The 24,480-nt window shown below is 40.1% G+C and overlaps 1 protein-coding gene across 4 annotated transcripts in view; it reads left to right on the forward strand.

Moving 5' to 3' along the window:
- MAP3K20 (mitogen-activated protein kinase kinase kinase 20) overlaps positions 1–24,221 on the forward strand; it is a 147,066-nt gene extending 122,845 nt beyond the window's left edge. For all 4 annotated transcript variants that reach the window (XM_055088586.1, XM_055088582.1, XM_028479182.2 and 1 more), the window contains exons 9-12: positions 662–736; positions 7,745–7,851; positions 16,689–16,824; positions 20,509–24,221. In XM_055088586.1, the coding sequence (XP_054944561.1) occupies positions 662–736; positions 7,745–7,851; positions 16,689–16,824; positions 20,509–20,892 (702 nt within the window). In that variant the 3' untranslated portion in view covers positions 20,893–24,221. The remainder of the gene's footprint in view (positions 1–661; positions 737–7,744; positions 7,852–16,688; positions 16,825–20,508) is intronic.
- Positions 24,222–24,480: the final 259 nt, after the last annotated feature.

The raw sequence follows: 24,480 nt of genomic DNA on the forward strand, positions 1-24,480 counted from the left end.
CCTGGGGGCATTACATGTCCTATGAGAACCACTGCTGTACAATGTTAGAACAAGACTAATCCTCACATTATAATCTTTGTTCTATCAAGTCCTTATAGTTTATGCATTTGACCAAAACTAAGCCATAATGAGTCATCCATTCAGAATGTCTCATTTGCTGCTGAGAGAATGCACACTTCTTTAAAATTATCTCTGTGCTCAAGATGTTTTCAGAAGTTGTACACCTATTGCCAAAGCTGAACTGTTTTCCTAGTTACCTGGCCTGTTTGCATATCTCATCGTTGCCTATCAAAATACAGTGATAGATGTGTGGTTTAGATTTACTATTTAAGTTCCAACTTGCCCCTCTCGTACTGCAGTTTCTTTTAGACTTGATTCTATATTTTGTTGTACTTGTTGTGCTGAACCCTATTTCTTCATCCACTGTGATTCCTCTTTGGAGGAAAACGGTAAAGTGTCTTTAGAGATTAGATGCTATGAACCTAAATGTAAATTCTCGCCAGTCACATATTAATCAATGCAAGTTTTAAATTTTACGTCTTTTTTATGCTACTAAATTAACTCTTTTATACCTTTCAATTAGAATTTCCTTCCTTTAATGAGAAAATCCTTGTGTTTTGCTTTGTTTTGGTTTGATTTATTTTTTCTTTCCCTGTTACAGAGATTAACCATTCCAAGCAGTTGCCCCAAGAGTTTTGCTGAACTGTTACATCAGTGTTGGGAAGCTGATGCCAAGGTACACACACACACACACACACACACACACACACACACACACATATATTTTGTTGTTGTTGTTGTTGTTCTGAAATTTCACTTGTTTGGCTTTGACTTTTTAAAACTTGGGGTAATAAAATTTATTACAAAGCAAAGCTGGGTTGCTGTTCTTCTGAGCCCCAGATTGACTGTGAAGGCTTTCTGTTGACATCTACTTGTCTTGATCCCTAGAAATCATTACTGGGTCTTTCTTACAGCACTCTGGCATTCTTGAGTCAATAAAAAAGAATTTTGTTACCTTGTTTTTAATCTTTAATAGTAACTGTTGCACCTTCATGTTATACAGATGCTAGCAAACAGTGTGCTTATTGTAAGCCAGGAACTGTTCCAAGCACTTTATGTATGTTAACTCATTTATTCCTCAGAATATCTCTGTGAACTAGGTAGTGTTATTATCCTCATTTTACATATGAACACAGAGGTTAATTAGTGAGCTCAAGACCACACAGCTAGTAAGTGGTGGAGCTGGAGGATGAACCCAAGCCAGCTGACATGAGTCCCTGTGCTTAACCACTACACCATATTGCCTTTCTAGCCAAGCACCAGGCAAAGGTAGCACTTCTAGAGAATCTTGATACGCACTCCCTGTGGAGTTTCAGTGATGTTTTTTAAGCTATCACAATAGAGTTGGAGAAATTCCAAAAATTAAGGCTTTCATGTGGTTATCCCATTCGAGCATGAATGGCTCATTTCCTTTCCCCGCAAAGATCTGTTTAAAAGACTCTTACATACATACAGAAATGTTTATAGGTAAAATGATAGGCGAGTCTTGGATTTGCTTCAAAATAAAGTGAAGGGAAATGGATGATGGTATAGATTAAATACCGTCATCCATGATAATTTTTCAAGTGATAGGTATATGGAGGGTCATTATATTGTTCTCTCTATTTTCTCGTATGTTTGGAATTTTCCATAATAAAAAGATAAAAAATAAAAAAGATCCTCACAGATTAAATATTGGAATAAGAGAGATATAATCAAGGGACTTTCCTGGTAGTCCATTGGGTAAGACATTGCGTGCCCAGTGCAGGGTGCCGGGGTTCGATCCCTGGTCGGGGAACTAGATCCCGCATGTGTGCCGCAACTAAGATCCCGCATGCCGCAACTAAGGATCCTACATGCTGCAACGAAGATCCCTCGTGCCGCAACCAAGAGCCGGTGTAGCCAAAAATAAATAAATAAATAAATATTTAAAAATAATAATAATAGGGGGCTTCCCTGGTGGTGCAGTGGTTAAGAATCCGCCTGCAAATTCAGGGGACATGGGTTCAAGCCCTGGTCCAGGAAGATCCCACATGCTGCGGAGCAACTAAGCCCTTGCTCCACAACTACTGAGGCTGCGCTCTAGAGCCTGCAAGCCACAACTACTGAGCCCACGTGCCACAACTACTGAAACCCACGCGCCTAGAGCCCATGTTCTGCAACGAGAGAAGCCACCGCAATGAGAAGCCCGCGCACCGCAATGAAGAGTAGCCCCCGCTCATCGCATCTAGAGAAAGCCCGCCTGCAGCAACAAAGACCCAACGCAGCCCCAAAATAATTAATTAATTAATTAACATAATAATAATAAAAGAGATACACTCAAGAAAGGAACTAAAATTTTATAGTTCAAATTTGTCCAATTTTTCATGGAAATAGGTGTATTACAAACTGACCTTTTAAATAGAGATCTAAAAAGAAAAACTTAAGAATGGAATTTCTCCCTTAATTTAAACGCAGTTCCTGTATGACCCCCAAGAAGAATGAATGATGATAACATATACAGCAGTTCCTCGGTATGGGGTGGGGGGTGGGGGGGTGTAGTTGGTTCCAGGACCCCAGTGGAATCCACGGATGCTCAAGTCCCGTATATCAAATGTCGTAGTTGAGTCAGGAACCCCCCCGACCATCCTCGGGTTCAATAGCCTGTTCGAACTTGGGTTGATTGAATTCACCAATACGGAAACCTGCATTTTGTCTAGTGGGAGGAACTTGTAACACTCGGTGAGTATTGGGATTGTGTTAGTATCACACAGAATTCATGTTGAATCATGAGTAGTGGTTTTCAGCACACTGTTCCACACCACAAGTGAGAACAGCTGAACACAAGCACAGTAGCGCAGCCAGTAGCACAGCAAGGGACATGGACCCGAGAGGTCCCTCCGCCCCACGTGCTCCCTGTTGGCTGGGATGAGCGGTGCTTTGTCTTGGAAGAGTTTGTTGCTGGTTCTCCCCAGCCTTGTGCATTTCACCTTCGGCCTAGTGAACCAGCAGCCTCCATCTGCTTTCACTCCTGTTCATCAAACTACCCTCACCCTTTTTTAAAGAGTCCTATATTTACTTAGTATTGTTTTTTATTAAGGAATTTAACAGTTTTTAAACTGTTAGTATTTTTATTTAGGTTTATTATTGTTTCATTTGTTTCTTTTGTTTGTTTGTTTTTGCGGTACACGGTCCTCTCACTGTTGTGGTGTCTCCCGTTGCGGAGCACAGGCTCCGGACGCGCAGGCTCAGCAGTCATGGCTCACGGGCCCAGCCACTCCGTGGCATGTGGGATCCTCCCGGACCGGGGCACGAACACGCATCCCCCACATTGGCAGGCGGACTCCCAACCACTGCGCCACCAGGGAAGCCCTCATTAGTTTTTTTATGACAAAGTTGATAGGTTTTGAATGGTCTGTCCTGTCCCTGTATAGGCCTTATTTTAGTGGGTGATTTTTTAGAATATGGGGATTTTTAAGCAATAAGAGAAATGCCTGCACTTTGCAACTAATCCAGTGGAAACTGTAAGTGGCTATTTGCAAGCTTTCTGTAGAACATTTATTTTATACTATTAAAATACTACCCTTTTCATACTCTACCACTTATACGTCCGTTGTGGCCCAGTTGGTAATTTTTGTAGTATTTTTCTCTCTGATACTCAAGTAGAAATTTCACCTGAACTTACGTGTGCTGAATTAGATGAATGCAATTAGATCTCTGTAATTTTAATTATATTTCAGTATACAAAGCAGGTTTTGAGTTTCTTAATCAGAAACTCTGTACTACGTTAATTAAAATTCTAAGAATATACATTTATGGTGTATTAATTAAATGATAGTGTAAACACCTACACAACAAGGACATTAGGTCCAGAGTTGATGCCATGAAGTTGGCATGTCTCTATTTAACATGTAGTAAGCTGACCCTTTTTTAGGGTCAGAGGAATCTTGTGTTCTAGCCCCTTGAAGTATGAAGAATGTTTGAGATCAATTTTTATTTCCTAAATTCATGGCATTTTATTCTGATATAAATAATATATGCCCTCTATATTTGATTTGATTATGCATCCAGCTCACATTTCTAACTGTCTCCTCTAGACACACCTTACACACCTTCTTTATTCCCTGAACATGTTCTTTTCCTTCTTTTCTTTTCTCCCCTGATTACTTCATCATCAAGCCTTCCCTGGTTATTCTGTTTATCCTCGTCCATACTAATTACTTCTTTTCCAAAACCATAGACTGGGCTACTGCCTCATCTTGTGCTGTTGCATTTTTAAAAATATCTTTTCTTCCTAAATGGATTACAGGCTCCATGAGGGAATAGAACTAGCTTTTCTCTGTTTCCCTATAGCGTCTTCCGTAAATTTAGTAAGTAGTTGCACAATTTTTTGTTGACTCAAGTGGCCAGACCAAGGTTTACTTCCTGAGAGGCACATTTTAGTTCTCTGGCTAGAAGTATATAGCAATTCAACCAGAAGTTGGTGCCAGTCCTATGCCCATAGATAGAGCAATAGTTGGTTAAAATATATTTTCTTTTTTTTTCAGTCCTTAGACTCTGGAGTATTAACACATAGATTAAAATATTCAGCTCACCTATAGAAATATATTCTTTTGCAATGAGGAGGTAGAAATGTATACAAGAGGAAGCTGCTATTAGGTAGATAAATGTTAGATCATTCCAGTGGCTTCCACCAGGTGTTCAAAAAATTTTTTTTGAAGAAAAGAAGGAAGTCGGGCTCCCCTGGTGGCGCAGTGGTTGAGAGTCCGCCTGCCGATGCAGGGGACACGGGTTCGTACCCCGGTCCGGGAAGATCCCACATGCTGCGGAGCTGCTGGGCCCGTGAGCCATGGCCGCTGGGCCTGCACGTCCGGAGCCTGTGCTCCGTAACGGAAGAGGCCGCAGCGGTGAGAGGCCCGCGTACCGCAAAAAAAAAAAAAAAAAAAAAAAAAAGAAAAGAAAAAAAAGAAGGAAGTAAAGGTGGGTATTGGCTCAAGTTCTAAAATGATACTTCTAAAGGAGAAAAAAATAATAGTTAAAGCCCTGAGTTTGATAGGAAGTAATGTCTTACCCTCATGTGATAAAACATTTTGAAGTGTTTAAGAGCATAGACCCTGATTCTGTAACTTGCTTCCTGTGTGATACCGGGCAATTCATACTTATCTGAGGCTGATCTTCCATATCTATAAAACAAAAATAACAAATAATGTATACAGATGCTTAATAATTGTTCTGGTTGTGCCTTTTTTTGTTGTTGTTGTTGTTGTTGTGGTATGCGGGCCTTTCTCTGCTGTGGCCTCTCCCGTTGCAGAGCACAGGCTCCGGACGCGCAGGCTCAGCGGCCATGGCTCACGGGCCCAGCCGCTCCGCGGCATGTGGGATCCTCCCAGACCGGGGCGCGAGCCCGGTTTCCCTGCATCGGCAGGCGGACGCGCAACCACTGCGCCACCAGGGAAGCCCCTGGTTGTGTCTTTTTAAGTAACCAAAGCCTACATAATACATAAAAGGAACCTAAACCGCTTCGGAGGAAGATCCTAGACCAAATGCTGTATTCTGTAACCAGAATACTCATTAAATAGTAACACACAATTCTACATTGTTGCTACCTTCTATATGTTCACTTTGATAATTTCCATCTGAGAGCATATTCTAACTATAAAATTAAGATTTTTTCAGGGATACTTGCCATCCAATTACAAAAAGTTTTACCTTATCTCAGGAATGATTAAGTGCAGGGAAAATATTATTCTTTGACAATTTGTCAGCTCCTCCTGCTGCTTTTCCATGAAAAATGAAAATCCTATATTTATTATATAATTAGTTCCTGTACAAACAATTAAAACATTTTTCCTTTTGCAACCTTGACACATGGTGGGAGAAATTAAAATGGGAACAAATTCAAAGAAGACAAACAGAATTTTTTCAAATTTCCTACTTAACGCACTTTTCTCTTTGCTTATTACAAGGCTTAATGTACAATCAGTGACATTTAGCTACTTACACCCTCTTTTAAAACACACCCACACATACACACACACACCCTTGAAAGAGAACAATAATGGGAGAACTCAGAATAAATATCCCAGTTTTATATTCCTAAAAAAATTGCTTTTCTTAATGTAGGAAGCACTCAAGTCCTGAGAGCAAGCCGCCTCAACATTCTTCCTTGTTTTGTGCTCCTAAATTAAAATGCATGTTTTAATTGCTGCAACGGTGATTTGTTCAGAAATGGTATAATTATGAGGTGTGATGAAGAGAGAATGTACATCATCCTTTTATTATCTTTCTCCATTTTTGTTTAAACCTTTTGTCTCAATCTTGGCTAGAGTCTAAAGAGATAGACTAGGGTAGTTTTTGCTAGCTAAAGAAATACATCTAACCACTCCTTTTTCAATTTCTAGTAAACAGCACCTGAGAGTTTCCCAGCATCAAAACTAGTTTTAATGTGGAATAAACATTGAGAACAGTGAAGTTATGATGGCTTTAAAATTGGGGAATTTTTCTCTGAGCAACTGGTTTAGGAAATTTTATAAGTTCTGCTAGATTAATATGTAGATTTCCCCCAACATTTTATTATAAAAATTTTCAAACATATGGAAAAGTTGAAAGAATTTTGCAGTAAACACTGGTATACCCATCTCCCAGACTCTACTGTTAACTTTTACTATACTTGCTTTATCACATAGATTTTTTAAAAATAAATTTATTTATTTATTTGTTATTTTTGGCTGTGTTGGGTCTTCGTTTCTGCACGCGGGTTTTCTCTAGTTGCAGTGAGTGGGAGGCTACTTGTGTGCAGGCTTCTCATTGTGGTGGCTTCTCTTGTTGCAGAGCACGGGCTCTAGGCGTGTGGGCTTCAGTAGTTGTGGCTCGTTGGCTCTAGAGCGCAGGCTCAGTATAGTTGTGGTGCACGGGCTTAGTTGCTCCGCGGCATGTGGGATCTCCCCGGACCAGGTCTTGAACCCGTGTCCCCTACATTGGCAGGTGGATTCTTAACCACAACACCACCAGGGAAGCTCCTATCACATAGATTTCTTTTTTTGGCTTCATCGGGTCTTCCTTGCTGCACGTGGGCTTTCTCTAGTTGCGGTGAGTGAGGGCTACTTTTCGTTGCAATGCGCAAGCTTCTCATTGTGATGGCTTCTCTTGTTGCAGAGCACAGGCTCTAGGCGCGCGGGCTTCCGTAGTTGTGGCATGCAGGCTCAGTAGTTGAGACTTGCGGGCCCTAGAGCACAGGCTCAGTAGTTGTGGCTCACAGGCTTAGTTGCTCCGCGGCATGTGGGATCTTCCCAGACCAGGGCTCGAACCTGTGTCCCCTGCACTGGCAGGCAGATTCTTAACCACTGCGCCACCAGGGAAGTCCTATCACATAGATTTTTAAAAGACTTAACTTTTTCCTTTTAGGAGTCCTTAATCATACCCAAAAGAGAGAATTAGTTAGTACTTTCCTTACCTGGAAAAATACTATAATCATTCCAACCTTAGGCCACACAATAGAAAAATGACATCTGAGTCTATTATGAATAACTGATTGAAAATAAGAAGTATGGTTCCCTAAACCTGAGCAGTCTGACAGTTGTAAAATAACTAAATCGGGACATTACATCATATTTTATTTTGTTTTATATAGTAATAAGGTGACTTGACCTTATTCCTATACCTGTGGATTTTCTCTTAAAGATCTACTTTCTTATGTCCCAACAAGTGATTATTTTTTCTCCTGCAGAAACGGCCATCTTTCAAGCAAATCATTTCAATCCTGGAGTCCATGTCGCACGACACGAACCTTCCTGACCAGTGTAACTCATTCCTGCACAATAAGGCAGAGTGGAGGTAGGTGCCTCGCATCCGAGTCACATCATCCGACTTTAAGGGATCATGACTAGCTTCAGCCAGGAAGAGAACCTGGAAACTTGATGGCAGTCCTGATTCCTTAGAAATTGGGGCTTTTGTGTGGTTTTTTGTGTTAGAAAATTTTGGAGATCGAATAAGCCCTCCATCTCATATGTAAGCAAAGAGTGTTCCTCTAAGCTTGTTGCTTTATCATATGTCTAAGTATTTAGAAAGAATATTAAAACTATCTTCTGAGTTAAAAGACGGTTACCTGACATTCCTCTGTATACACTCTGTGTTAGGAAACTTTGGCCTCTGTCCAGTGACAAATAAAAATACTGTCTGCTTGGAAATATGCAGAGCACTGTATCTGTTGATGGAAGAGATAAGGAGACTGTAAAAGCACTTTTAAAAGAAAGCTTTTGATGTTATAAATCCTATTAAATTTTTTCAGGTGTAAACAAACTTAGTAATGAGAGAATTGTATTGTGTGAGTGGAAGAAGTAAGCCCGAGATGAGACATTTGAGTCGGGTCACATGATGCACGAATATAAATAGCATGTTTGGAAGCTGACATAATTCCTCCCTGACTCAGCAGAGATTTAAGTAACTCATCTCTGCTCCTGTTAGCTGTGGCAGTAACGTGACGCCTGGCGCCACCTGCCGATGCCAAATGAATACTGCAGGCACTTAAAAAACGACAATCGTTTACTCCTGTGATTACACATTTCTTTGGGCTTTGTGTTTGGTGTTTTACAATAACCTTCTTTATTTTTTATTCTTTGGGAATCTCTAGGACCAGTGAGTTAAAATGAATTTTTACTTAGTGATACAAAAGTAATACTGTTTGATGGAGTCTAGGTGTGTATGAGGGACTTTGTTCTGGGCTAAAATAATTAACAAAACAAAACATGTAATATTTGTTTCCTACAGTAAGAGATCAGCACAAATCTAATCAGATCACTCCCCTTTTAAATCAGTATAAGGGGCTCCCATTACTGTAGGACAAAGGCCAAAATACGTAAGATTCATGACACCCTTTGTGCTCTTGCCTCAGCAGCCTCATCTTTTGTTTTTTTTTTTTTTGTGGTACGCGGGCCTCTCACTGTTGCGGCCTCTCCCATTGCGGAGCACAGGCTCCGGACGCGCAGGCTCAGCGGCCATGGCTCACGGGCCCAGCCGCTCCGCGGCATGTGGCATCCTCCCGGACCGGGGCGCGAACCCAGTTGCCCTGCATCGGCAGGCGGACGCGCAACCACTGCGCCACCAGGGAAGCCCTATCAGCAGCCTCATCTTAAGAGCATCATTCTACCCCTTAATTTTTGACGTTGGTCCCTCAACACATGCATATTTCTCCCTCATACCTTGCAAATGGAGTTTCTTCTGTATAAAATTCATCCCATTTCAGCGGCACACCAGCCCTGATGCCCAAACCCAACTTAGCTCCTACTCCTACTGCTTCAGATAGTAGCTGAAAAAAGCACTCCTTTAGGGCTTCCCTGGTGGCGCAGTGGTTGAGAGTCCGCCTGCCGATGCAGGGGACGCAGGTTTGTGTCCTGGTCCGGGAAGATCCCACATGCCACGGAGCGGCTGGGCCTGTGAGCCGTGGTCGCTGAGCCTGCGCGTCCAGAGCCTGTGCTCCGCAACGGGATAGGCCACAACAGTGAGAGGCCCGCGTACCGCAAAAAAAAAACAAAAACAAAAAATAAACCACTCCTTTAAGGAGGTGTTTCCTGACCCCAAACCAGCTGAGGTTCCACTTTATGTGCCCTGAGAGCATCTCCTTCATAGCTTCTACTGCAGTTGAAATTAATAAGTAGTTCTGCAGTCTGTTGTTTAATAATGTGTGTCTCACTGGCTAAAATGTAAGCGGGTCGGATCATCTCTTTTGTTCCTCGCTGTAACTGCAGCCTCTAGAACATATCTTGAATACCGCAGTTGCTCAACAAATATTTGGAGAAGGAAATACCACGGTGGTAATAATATTAAAAGACATGACAATATTACACAAGAGAATAGCAATATGTAAGTTAATTTGTTTGCTTTGACAAATGTGCTTCTTACACTCATTCATTCAGATATTCATTAAACCTCTGCTGGGGAAAGTGTCCTTTAGGTATTGGGCTCTGGTGATGAGCAGAACTGCCCCAGTGCACATGGAGTGTCAGTATTGGATTACTAAACACAAATATACGAATAACTTTCATTACCATTTTGATAAGTATTATGACAGAACATTACTGGACGTCTGAGTGTATATAACCGTGAAATCTAATCTAGTCTGAGGGTTTAATAAAGGGATACTCTGAGGAACTGCTGTTTGATCTGTTGGCCAAAGGATTAGTAGGATTTTAATACTACTATTAATACCCATGAGATAGGGAGTCTTTGAAGTATGTCAACAAAATCAGAAAATAGGGGGACAGTTGGTAAGTTTTCTATATAAAAATGTAAAACCTCCATAAGACCAAAAGCAATACCCACCATCAATACATTTATAAGACAAATGCCATACTGTTACAACTCTTTTCCTATATGATAGATCATCTGTTCTAAAAGTTTCTAGTCTCAGGACTCCATTACACTCTGAAAAATTATTGAGGACGCCAAAGGGCTTTTGTTTAAATGAGTTACATCTGTCAGTATTTACCACATTCAGAATTAGAACTGAGAAAAAAATTTAAATATGTAGTTATTGATTCATTTAAAAGACAATAATAAATCCTGCTTCTGCATTCAGCCTATGGTACTATCCCACGTCATGAAGCCTGTGGAAAAGTCTGTACACTTGTGAGAGAATGAGAGTAGAAAAGGTAAATCATGTCTTAATGTTATACTGAGAACCAATTTCACCTTTGAAAAGCTCTCATGAGTCCCCAGATCACACTCTAAAACCACCACTTCTGTCTTTAAAATAACATTTTAATTAAAATATCATATTAAAGGGCCTGAAATGGCATTTCACAAAAAAAAGAAGTCAAAAGACCAATAAACATGTGAAAAGTATTCAACCTCATTTAGCAATCAAATCAAAGGGAACATAATTTATTCATTAGATTGGCAAAAATTTATATCATGAAAATATCCAGTGTTATATACTTCCTCATACTTCGCTGGTGGGAAAATACTACCTTTTGGAGGCCAGTTTGGCTATATAGGTCAGACACCTCTCCTACTGCCATTTCATTCCTAAGAAAATAAACGGGAAGGTTGTGCAAGAATGTATGGACATTTGTTTATCACATCCTTTAGAATTATAAAACTGGAAATGAGCTTAAAGTGAAATAAAAGATTGATTTGGTTTTTTTGTGGTTTTTATGATTTCAAAAATTATGATATCCCCACACACAAAATAGTATGGAGCCTTTCATGATAGTACAGATCTGATAAACGATTCAGAAATGGATGCTACGGTCCAGTATGTTCAGAATGATTCCATTTATTCTAAAATAAACACGTATTTATGTGTACATGTATGTGCACATAGAGAAAAGTATTAAAAGGTCAGTGTTACATATCATTGGGTAATGAGATTATGGGAAAGTGTTTTCTATGTGTATAGCTTTATTTTGTATAATAAACCTAGATTAGTTGAATAACAAATTTATTTTTTTTAATCCTTCAAGCTAAAAAGATGAGAGAAATAAAATTGGTAATACATTAATGTATTTTAGTAAAAGGCAAACAGTTGCCTAGGGGGCTTCCTCATTGGCTGTCTTTCAGGAATTCGTTAATCCTGAGAGCTGGAGAAAGAATATATATCTTTACCTGAAGCACTAAACCACAGTTTGAGAGGCAGCAGAGCTGTTTTAATTGAATTTGGCAATTGGTTAAAAACGTGGGGAATAATAATAATATTAATTAGAGTAACACAGCTGTCATTTATCACATTCTTAACCAGACGCTTGTACTTTATTTGGATTATCTTTTTTAATCCACATAGCAACCCTAGTATATACATCATATATACATCACAGGAGCAAGAACCGAGACCTGGACAGGTTGGACAACCTGCCCAAGATTATACCATGTGAAACAGAACCAGTGCTGGCACCCAGGTGGTGTGATCCCACGGGCCTGCTGTGGCACACACGCTGTGCGGTGCTGTCCCTGAATTTGTGGCCAGTGTCATGCCTTCCACTGGATTCCCTTTTAGCAAAGAGAAGCATCACAGGGGCATGATGGTTTTAAGTGATGATTAGGGCAAAACAGCTATCCCACTCAATGTGCCAAGTGTCCAAAAGAAGGAAATGTTTTGTCAGGTCATCTGGATATTTCAAAGGACAGCACATTCAGACCACTCCTCCCTTTCCCCTGACTTTTATCTGGTGTCTGAAACCATGTGTCTAGGGTCCAAAGTATGTGTAGGAAGTTAACAAGTATCAGTGAAGTCAGACTCCCGTCCTGCTCTGGTGTTTCTGGCAAATGCTTGTTTGCTGGTGGAGCTTCCTCTACACATAAACCGGATGAAACATCTAGTCTTAGAAACTTAAATGACTATTCTGAAAATTCTTTTAAAAACTAGGTTATTAAAAACCACATGAACTATGTCCTTTCCTTTTACCTAATAGGTGATAGGCAAGAAATCTAGCGTCAGACCTTTCCTTGTTCATCACATCTTCACCTTGTTTCTCCTATTGACTTATTAGCAATAGTGGCCATGAGCATTAAGAACAGAAAATGTGTCGTCCTCTTGGTCGTGTTTTCAGTTCTCGTTGCCCTTTGTGATTGTCTGCAGGCCTGTGGTCACCTGCACTGAGTGAGCCTCATGTCACTGTGATAGCGCATTCAGGGTCTCTGTCTCTTGGTAAAACACTCTGCTGGTTGCATTCTTCCTTGGTGATCAAAATATTCTTACTCTGGCACGCCTTCTTAAAAACAAAACACAGAGATTTAAAAAACTAATCTTTGCAATTTGGATTTTAGCACAAATCATTTAATATATAACACTAAATGTAATATGTATATTATCTATTTCTCATGTAATATATATATAACTGTTTATATGAATTAATCTTTCATTTCAAAGTAAGTTTCTGTCTAGTAAAAGAAGACAATTATAGTTCATTGCCTGTTTTTGACATAGGGAAAATTTTCATCAACTTAAAACATATTAGACCCCAGTGAAAACACTTCCCGGTTGGTGAGCACACTGATATCCAGGGAGGGTGATGTTGCCCTGAATCCATGTGAAGAGGGCATGGAATCTAACTCCCTCAGCCTGTATTTCCTGTTGGGGGTACTGCATTTATATTTGGGGAACTTCACACTGCGGTCTGGAGAGATACCTCTAAGTCCCACATGCATCCCAGGGCAGATGCTTAACTAACTCACGCCTGTGGGTTTTTTCAGTCTCAGCCAAAGGACTGGATCAGAAGTACTGAGGCAGAGAAGTCTTGATGATTGTTTGATTCAGCTAAGGACTCAGCTTTTATCCATCTCTTTCTTCTGCCATTCATAATATCAACTTCCATCCTAAGGCTGGAAACTTGATGGCTGCAAGGAGTCAAGCAACTTTCCAAGGAAGAAAAGGAGATACCTTTACTGATGGCCTTGTCTTATGAGTGAGGACACTTCCCTCAGAAATCCTTCTGCAATCTTCTCTTCATGTCTCATTGAGCAGAGTTACATCACCAGCCATTCCTGAACCAGAGTACCAAGGGGATGAATTATGCTTAGACCAAGCAGACTCACCTCTGGAATTTGGATCAGCCTCCCTGTGGCACATCACTATAAGGAGGAGGGAGGCATACTTACATAAAAGTGATGTTCTTTTGGTAAAGGGTTACGTTAAGCAACACAGAATATACAAAGCACCAAGGTTACAGTAAGAAAGAGCACAGTGGCGATGTCTTAGCAATCATGACCTCTAAAAGCCACCGTGGAGATCGCATCTACTCTTTTTTCTTTTTTTTTTAACATCTTTGTTGGAGTGTAGTTGCTTTGCAGTGGTGTGTTAGTTTCTGCTTTATGGCAAAGTGAATCAGTTATACATATAAAAAAATATTAAACTATATATTTTAGAACAGGAGGGTTATATAAGTGCATCAGCCAATGCATTTGATGCAAAACAGTGCATCAAGAAAAACAGAGGGAACAGCCAGGCGAGCAACTGTCTTTGTGTTGCCCTCCAGGTTTGGGTTACATCTCTCGTGGCGTAGGACCTTGACCACTGCTGTCAAGATCCCAGGGCATCTGGGAAAGCCTCGTTGGGGAGCAGATTTACTCAGTCAGTTTTTGTTTTTCTGCGACAGCTCTCAGCTTACTTAGCTTACGTAACTGTTGATGTATTTTCCAGAAGGGCTCAAAATCAGAGTGGGCTCCCAGAGCTGGAACTTGAGATGAATCCTTGGCTTAAATTACAAGTGAAATTGAATGTGTTGGCCATTTACCCTGATCAAAAAGAACACCAGTGAGCTCAGCCTCCCTGGCAGAAGAGTTGGGACTGGGCTAGGTGGAAGCACCACGTGGGCAGCAGCCCAGGCCCCTGCCATATCCCACTGAGTGTGCCCAGCTCTGCTGCCTCCTTTTCTCACCCTCTCATTTATTGAAGATGGCTCATTCTTTCTTTCCTTTTTGTTACAAAAGTTTTAACCTAAGGTTTTCTACACTGTGTTTTTTTCCTTAATCCTCTGTTTGAAAAATAAAAACACTTATTTATAAATGGGCATAATCTTTTGTCTGAAATATCAGGGATAAAATTTGGATTTTATGATACAGTCATCATTTTGAAAGATGGCTGATTTACTGCCTTTCCTTAGGGACTCTGGTGTGACTTGACTTACCTGGCTTTATAATTTTCAGATGGCACCAATAAAAGGGACGGGGTTGACAGCAGAGGCTTTTCCACTTACTTTCCCACCTCCCTTGCTCTGAGGTACTTTGCAGACAGCCAGGGAAGTAAAACGTGGAGCCCAAGTCCAGAAACACCTCAGTAGCTGTTCTCGGAGTTGGGTTTTGCCAATTAATACCCAGAACCTTTTTGTTTTCCTTTATCTGCTTCTCATCTACAAGGGCATTGGGATAAGCTGTCCACTTATTCTGATTTTCCCTGGACATAAAAAGGCAGACTTTGGCCACATACAGTCATCAACTTAGATCTGGGGGCATCTACCTTCTGTAGTCAAAGTGCCAACCAGGATCGCACAGTCGGACGTGTAGGTGCGTCCCAGGGGCACGTGGGAGCAGCTGTTGGCTCAGCAGCTCATCTCTAACCGGTTCCTCTTTCCAGTCCCTTCCTTGTTCTGCGTCCTTCTCTCTGCGCCTTCGCTAGCCCTTCCTTCCCCCCTTCGCTCTGCTTCCTGTCCTCCTTTCCCTCTTCTTCCCTGCCTCCCTCTCGGTCTCTCCTTCTTTCTCTCAGTCTCTCATTACTGTTGCTTTTCTCACAGGCTCTTCAGAAACTGAAGGGGAAGAACTTCCAACTCTCAGAGCATAAATTTAGACTTAAACATGATGACAGCCCTGAAGGAGAGAAAAACCTGCCCTGAGCCATCTTACCAATTTCAGTTTCTATAAAGGACAGGTCTCTGTAACTGGACATATTGCTCCAGGTGGTGAGGTTGGTCAGCCCATAGAGACTAAGGAGGGAACTAACTTGCTTTTAAAATTATTAGAGTTGAAAGGAACCTTAGAGTTCATCTGGCCCAGGATTCCCACACTTGCCTGATTGTCAAAAAAACGACCTGGCTTTTTTATCAGATAACGGAGATTCCTAAGCCCTACCCAGCCCTCCTGAATCCTGAGCTCTGAGGAAGGGTCCTAGGAATCTATGTTTTGTTGTATGTTTTGCCCAGGTAATTATTAGGATCAGGCAAGTTGTGGAGCCCTGATAGAAGATAACTACCATGCCGTACAACTGAGGAGACTGAGTCAAGTTAATCAGTCAATTACTTGAGCTACTCAGCAAATAGGCTAAGGTGAACTTACTAGTGGTGTAACAGTGATCATCTAACTGGAGTGTCATTTTCCCATCTCTCTCTTTGTGAGATTACTACCTGTTTCTTGGGGCTATAATGAGAATAAGATGAGATAATATATAATAGAGCCAGATGACCGTAAGCATTTTTTTTTTTTTTTTGGCTGTACCGTGCGGCTTGTGGGATCTTACTTCCCCGACCAGGGATCAAACCTGGGTCCACGGCAGTGAAAGCCCAAGTCTTTTTTCTTTTTTTTTCATAAATTTATTCTTACTTACTTATTTATTTTTGGCTGCATTGGGTCTTCGTTGCTGCATGCGGGCTTTCTCTGATTGCGGCGAGCGGGGGCTACTCTTGGTTGCAGTGCACGGGCTTCTCGTTGCGGTGGCTTCTCTTGTTGCAGAGCACAGGTTCTAGGCGTGCGGGCTTCAGTAGTTGTGGCTCATGGGCTCTAGAGCGCAGGCTCAGTAGTTGTGGCTCACGGGCTTAGTTGTTCCGCGGCATGTGGGATCTTCCCGGACCAGGGCTCGAACCCGTGTCCCCTGCGTTGGCAGGTGGCTTCTTAACCACTGCTCCACCAGGGAAGTCCTAAAAGCCCAAGTCTTAACCACTGGACTGCCAGGGAATTCCTGACCATAAGCATTTATTAAATGGCTAAACCAAGACACCAGCTCCATAGCTCAGGCCCCACCCAGTGGTTCTTCACTGCTTTGAGAAAGTATTCTGAGCTTATGTTTCCAAGCTAGAAACTACCTGTTGATTTTGAAGGATATGAAAGAGTTCCTATTCTCTGCTCGTTTACTGTTTGGTTTCAAAGCACAGGTTTAGCCTTTTCCTTTGATTAAGCATTGTGATGTACCCCTCAGCATGTAACACCTCTTCAGCAACGTTGAGACTTAAACCAGTTATATCCCTGTGCAGGTGTGAAATTGAAGCAACTCTTGAGAGGCTGAAGAAACTAGAACGTGACCTCAGCTTTAAAGAGCAGGAGCTCAAAGAACGAGAAAGACGGCTAAAGATGTGGGAGCAAAAACTGACGGAACAGTCCAACACCCCGGTGAGTGCTCCCTGCAGGGTTCACTGATCCCGCACTTAGGAGACTGGCTGAGCATGGCAGCATGGCACCCCTCCCCCCTCTCCTGCTGCCTCCTCACTTCCTGCCTCGTGCTTCTACATTAAAGGGTCCACATCTATACTCCCGTAGCACTCCTATCTCTTTTCAATTAACAAAATGCCAGAAATTTAGAAGGAAAGCTTAGCCTATTTCTGGCTCTTTCTCTGAGAACTGTTATTCTGTCAGTGTGTTTGTATATTAGAATTACAAAAATAAAATTCAGTGTATTTTCACACCATCTGCTAGATCCCCAGAGCCTGTGCCTCAAGGCTGATTAACTCTTTAGAGTCCATCGGTAATTAATAAATGTTATACCAAGGCAGCTAGCTGTCTGAGAAAGTCGTTGATGTGTCAGAACTTAACCGAGTTTTCCTTCTAAAAGAGAGCTAACTTAATGACCTATAAATGACGAGAATTATTATTCCTTGCTCAATTTAGGGTGACAATCATGGGCAGCAAAAGATCAGAAAAAAGACTTCTCTCAGGACAAGCTTCCAGTATTTACTCCACCAAAAAATATCTGGTTTTTTTTCCAAGTCCTGTATTTAGACTAATATAAAAATTCTTTGTAAGGATTTTGCTACTTACCATGAGCTTATATGTTAACATGATATATTAAAGTCTAGTCAAATTTCAGCATTCTTCCCTATTTTAAATAATTTATTATTTTAGGAATTAAGTATAAATTTAACATTGGCTTTTCCAGGGTTTTTAATGGGCAATATATGTCCACTTTAAGATCACAAGTAATAAGATTAAAAGTACACTTGTTATGTACTTTAAATTCATTTTTGATAGTTGCTATGGTGATTATACCCCCCAAAAATTCTTAAATGCCCTTCACTTTGTGATCTTCAAAAAACTTTCCTATTTTTAAAAGTCTTAATCTCCATTTAACAGCCAGTGCCCAACTGCAAAGTATTTTCCAGTGTCTAAAGAATAAAATAGTTTGCCTCCTTTTCCAATTTATGTGGAGAAATAACCTGATTTCCAAAAAAGGAAAATACAGTGAAGTTAAATGTTTATTATCAGATTTAACTTTTTCAAAAATGACTTTGGTTATCCAGGAAATCCCAAAGTAAGAACTGAATTGCTATGCATAAGACTGTCATGGGACATTAAAACAGTACCATATCTTATAAGTTCAGTGAATTTTAACTTGGTTCTCAAGAAAGAAGTTAAGGAAAGTTTCCTGTTCTGGTTGAATTGGTACCAACAGGCAGACTCAGAAAGCATTACCTTAAGGATCTTCAAGGGAACACTGCTTCTCCCAGAGCTGATGAGAGGCAAAAATATGGCCATCTTCTGAAGTCTGAGAGTTGTGGGGATTTTTTAAGTACATTGAAATCTTAAGCTATAAAGCACTGCATGGCTTGACTCTTTCTAAATGTAGCATTTTAAGAAAAAACTTCAAAGGACCCATTAAAGTATGCTTTAGAACCTTTCTTTAGTTTACTGGCATTAGTTGTGCTAGGAAATTATGGGCTGCCTTGCACACATTATTGCTATTAGTAACACAGTTGTATAATAAATGATGAAAAACTCTGAGTGCACAGTAGGTTGTATGCTTGCATTTTAAATGCAGAAAACTTTCTGTAAAGGAACTGCTCTGAAGGCTACCATCTAACAATGGACAGCATGCAGCACGATCTCAATGAGATTTTCTTCCTTTTTTTTACCTATGAAGGCTAAGTTTTCTTTCTGTACAGTACTTGCTTTTAATGTCTCTTCTTAGAGCTGGTATTTCTGAAGGAAAGGTTTGTGCTCAGGTATTTTATAAGTAGATATTTTCTTTTATCCTCACATCAGTTTCTAGTTGACTTTAAATGAGGTTTCTGAGAGACTGATAGAATAAACCTTTTTTAAAAGGAAGCGACTGGAGGTTGAGGTTTTCTCTGTGTAGCCTCATCTTAATTATAAAAGTTTAATCTTTAAGTAACGTCATAAAAAATTGTATTACTGCATTTATTTCAAGGAAGGACACTGCTTTCTTTCCTGAAATTAAAACATTAGTTAAAGATATTTGGGAAGGTGAATTTTCCATACACGAATATGAACAATGTTTATTTTTAATGACTGTTGTAGCTTGATGTAGAAATTTTATTTCTTTTAAAAATAATAGCTTATTTGAGAGGCATTTGTTGAGATCTTAACATAATGTGAGGAAAGACCTATGAAATAATAAAATAGATAAGCAGCAAAGAGATCCTGAGAGTATCTAACAATTGAAAACAAATTTGAGAGGCTGGGAAATTTGACTGCAAGGAAAGTAATAACCTGTTTCCGGTGTTAAAGGATCTAAAACAATTTCTTTCTTCCATGTAACTTCTGCTTTTTAGTTGAATTATATGAAGTTCTGATTGAACTAATAACTGTAGAGGTCTTTTTCTAATGGAGTTAAGATAGTTTTTTTAAAAAAAACTTGATTCTAACTTTAATTTAAAAATTAGAAAATTGGTCCTAAAAAGTACCTTTACATGCAGAATATGAAGGTCATCCCAGAGTTATATTACTTTTTTAACCCTTATTTAAACAGCATCAAAATATAAGCCTTGGGCTTCCCTGGTGGCGCAGTGGTTGCGCGTCCGCCTGCCGATGCAGGGGAACCGGGTTCGCGCCCCGGTCTGGGAAGATCCCACATGCCGCAGAGCGGCTGGGCCCGTGAGCCATGGCAAAATATAAGCCTTAATTTGCTTCTTTCTCAAAGGAAGAGGCAGTAACACTTTGAGATCCTAACAGTTTTACCCCTGAAATGAACAACATTTATGAAAATAGCTTGGCTGTTTAAAATAATTATTAAGATTAAGATTGAAAATAAATGTCTGTATCCACTCTGACAAGAATTCCCAGAAAATAATTCTGCTAAAAGAAGGAAACTTGTAGAGAATAGAGACAAAGGTAACAATCTAAATTAATACTAGTTTCCTTTCCTCCCAGTTTTCACATGTATTTACATACTTGTTTATAACTTAAATGTTAGAGACAATCTAGAATTTGTTTACAAGTGAATTATTTCATAAATTGGATAACAAGTATTATATCTGGTTGTAATAAATAATAAAGGGAGACAGGTGAATTCTAGACTGTTTATTAGTTTATAGATACTTAATCTAGCTAAAAAGGTAGCTAATGACCCAAATCTCCCAATTGACTGCTAAACTGTTTTTATGGTTCCTCTAAGCTTTTCTTCTTTGGTCCAAGGTTTCTTGTTTATTTTTTTTAACTCGAGATTTAATCTCTACTTAATTTCTCCTTTAATATAATAGTTAACTAAATGTTTCCATATGAAAGTCAAATTGGGAAAAATTGAGAGAAATTCTAAAAACTACTTTGTTTTAAGGAAAATGAGGGCTTAAAACTTACAACTTCCTTCCTATTTGAAATTTGGCTTGCTGTGGTGCTTTGCAAACCTTTGGTTGTGATTTACTCTGTCATTTATAAATTATGGTAAACACGCTGGAGCCAAACCTGCCATTAAATAAATTCTCAAATAATCCCTTACATTCATTTATTTCACTAATCATTTACCTTCTGTGCAGCACCCACTAATTTTGTGGTATCTGTTTCCTTGATATAAATTGGTCCTAATTTCTCTTTTTACTTCTGTCCTTTCTTCCCTCATGATAGCTTCTCTTGCCTCTTGCTGCAAGAATGTCTGAGGAGTCTTACTTTGAATCTAAGACAGAGGAGTCAAACAGTGCAGAGATGTCATGTCAGATCACAGCAACAAGTAACGGGGAGGGCCATGGCATGAACCAAAGTCTGCAGGCCATGATGCTGATGGGCTTTGGGGATATCTTCTCAATGAACAAAGCAGGAGCTGTGCTGCATTCTGGGATGCAGATAAACATGCAAGCCAAGCAGAATTCTTCCAAAACTACATCTAAGAGAAGGGGGAAGAAGGTCAACATGGCCCTGGGGTTCAGTGATTTTGACTTGTCAGAAGGTGATGATGATGGTGATGCTGACGGTGATGAGGAGGATAATGACATGGATAACAATAGTGAATGAAAGCAGAGAGCAAAGTAATAAAATTGAAAATGTCCGGGTAAACAAAAGAAACTTGTTATCTCAGTCTGTACAAAAACCAGTAAGGAGGTAGAAAACCAAGCACTACATTTTTAGGCCAATCACATTTATATGACAGTCATTTCTTTACGATTTTACTTTTGATTTGTCTTTGCTTACAGAAAAGGGGGGAGGGGATTAAGCCAAAAAGGTCTATTCAATGAATCAGCAAATGTGGTGCCTGATTATAGAAACTTGTGATTCTATATGTAATATAGCATTTTTTAACTAATGACATTCTGGCTTCTTAAAAATGAATACATTATAGTTTGATTTGATTTATTCAGTTGCTTTAAAAAACTTACATCTTGAACAAGCACTCTTAACTCCTAATTCTTCTTTGACACTCGATTTTCTTGTAACATACTATGTTTTTTTCCCTTATGGCAATACACCATACTCTCAGAAATAATTGATAGTGACTACAAAATCCAACAATAAAAAAATTGAAGTGAAAGGAGGTTCTAACAAATACTTCTCCAGAAATACCTAAGTGCTGAGGATTTTTAATACTTAATAGCACAACTACTGAAAGTAAAACCCAAGAGATGTTTTCAGTAGTACGTTTGCAGGAGAAATACTCTTAACTTGAAACCAACAGCAGATGTTGTGGCACTTTCATACCAGTGCTCGCCCTAGAAGCTTCTTAACAGCACACTGTCATCTAAGGCTTAGCTTATACTTTATACAAAGAGAAAGAGAGGGTAAGGGATCACACTTCCAGGCAGTGTGAGTGTTAATACGGGGGTAGGGGTGTATGCGTGTGTGTGTGTTTTCCAGAGGGGCATGAGAATCCTGGATTCTAAATACATGTAGAGATATTTTAAAGACGGAACTAAATATTATAAAAAGAATAGCAAAGATAAGCTGTCCTTACTTAGGCAAAAGTGCAGAATGAAGGGTCCTTTTTATAGCAGATCTAGCCTTCCAGATTTCTTTTTTTTAACCCTGACTCAACCATGCTGGTGTTAAAGAGAAGTAAATGTAGGTGCTGCTCTGAAAACCTAGCTAGCCAGAGAGATATTCTCAGAATGTGATCACAGAATTGTCAAAGCTTGTTTAAACTATAAAACACTTTATTAAAAAACTACAAAACATTTGTAGTTATGTACATACAGAAAGGCAAAAGAACAAAGAAAGACTTTTTTTTCAGTCTAAATTTGAAAGCAGTGCCGTTCATTTGACTATTAAACCAAAGTACTTTGGGTAGTTCTTTTTATGGAAGTTTTTTTTTTATTTTTTTTTTATTTTGGGCTGTATTGGGTCTTCGTTGCTGTGCACGGGCTTTCTCTAGTTGAGGCGAGCGGGGGCTACTCTTCATTGCGGTGCACGGGCCTCTCACTGCAGTGGCTTCTCTCACTATGGAGCACGGGCTCTAGGCACACGGGTTTCAGTAGCTGTGGCACGCGGGCTCAGTAGTTGTGGCTCGCGGGCTCTAGAGCGCAGGCTCAGTAGATGGGGCACACGGGCTTAGTTGCTCCGCGGCATGTGGGATCTTCCCGGACCGGGGCACGAACCCGTGTCTCCTGCATCGGCAGGCGGACTCTCAACCACTGCACCACCAGGGAAGCCCATAGAAGATTTAAGAAAAGATATCATCATAGATATTACCTAATACTATTTCCAAGTATATTTGATCATAAAAAGCCTCCTGGAATTTGAAGCATGACATGCTTCCAATCCCCATTAAGGGTGGAAAAATACCACAAAACGATCAGTACTCTGTGCCAGCTTTATTTAGAGAAAAATTACTAATAAAATTTTCTGGGTGTGAAATGTAGACCAGTCTGTATAGAATAATGATAAACTGAAGGATCTGGAGTCAGATCGTGATTCAAAATCGCTGTGCATCTTGGGCAAATTATTTAACTTGTATGTCTGCTCACCTTTAACTTGAGAATGGTAATAGTACTTACTTAAAGGATTGTTGTGAGGATTAAATAGAATGATACATGTAAAGCATTTAACACAGTACCAGGCCAATGGTAAGCGGTCAGTTAATGTTAGCTACTGTTAACTATGTCAGTGAAAAGACACTGAAAAATAAGTGGTTTCCGTAACCTGGAAAAGGAAACTATCAATTTCAAGTGATATTTGTTGAGTAGGATGAGATGAAAGTTAAAGTGAATAGCTTTCAGGAAAGGTAAAGAGAACATCTTTAGAACGTAAGCTGTACGAGCCCATCTACTCTGTCGCCCTTTGAAGACCATGCACACGGCAAGGTTTAGCTAGTCTGAGGTGTTTGCAGGCCTTGTTACCACCCACAGACCAGGCAAACACAGAAAGAAGAGGTAAACGTTTCCCCTAGAAGATGGGTTCCCCACATACCCAATCTGATACACTTCCTGTGTCTATGCAAACATGGACACAGATACACACACACCACAGTATATTGCTGGTGACAAACAGGTGCAAACATAAATAGGCATCCTGTCTGCACTCAGACATGGAGGAGTCCTCCTTGTTTCAAGACGAGCCACTCAAGCAGAAGATCTTGGAGTGGAGCAGAGGGGATGGTTTTCAGCTCTTGACTTCCCAGCATGCCCTGGGGCTCTGTGGCCATGTAACCTGAAGGAGAGCCAGAGACCAGGTGGTTCACAGCCTGTCGTTGCACATCTTCCCAGGCCAAGGTAAAGTCATCCATCCCGCCAGTATTCATTGAGCCCCTCCTTTGCGCCCGGTACCGTTCTAGGGAACAGCTAGATGAGAATCTGCACTTGTGGAGCTTACAGGCTAGCAAGAGGAGATGGACAACAAACAGAACAAATGCATCATGTAGTAAACATTTGATAAGTGCACGCTGGGAAACGAAGCAGGGAAGGATGAGGCCCATAGGGGAGTGTTGTGGACTTTAAAGTGTGGTCAAGAAAGGCCTTACCCATAATGGAATCTCTGTGGGCTGATTTTGGGATCTGTGCACCTTATGTAAGAGTGTCAACCTTAAAAAAAAAAAAAAAAAAAAGAGTGTAAACCTTACCTCTCATTTGAGAATAACCGGAAATAAATTTAGAACGTATGAAATGAGTGGGATGGACATTTTAAAAAATTTACATTAAATAAAAATGTATAATAACAATTAGATCTATTATGATTATAAATAAGGTTTTGGTGCATTAATAAAAAGCAACCAAATAAGGCCAAAAGAGAAAGGTAATAACCCAGACCTAGGTTTACCATCATTCAGGTAATATTTCTCTAATCTCTCAACTGCTGCCATTTTCCTCACAGAAATTCCAGAGATGGTCATAGCTCAGTACTCTGCCATCAAGAAACTGCAGAGATTTTGGACACCGCAGAATTGATAACCTCAGTGATAAGCTTGAAATGTTCTAACCTAAAATTGGGCTATAGATAATTACTATATGGCACTGGCTATTTTACTTTCTGTTCCAAATCAGTGTCTTTCTAGGGTTTTGAACATCCCTGAAATCTGAATCATATAAATAGAATCTTAAAGTGGTTTCACTTGATCTATGAAGATGATTTAGAAGACTGTAGACTCTATTATTAGCCTTATTAAGTTTAAAAAGA

This window comes from Physeter macrocephalus, chromosome 2 (assembly GCF_002837175.3).
Source record: "Physeter macrocephalus isolate SW-GA chromosome 2, ASM283717v5, whole genome shotgun sequence".
Lineage (NCBI taxonomy): Eukaryota > Metazoa > Chordata > Mammalia > Artiodactyla > Physeteridae > Physeter > Physeter macrocephalus.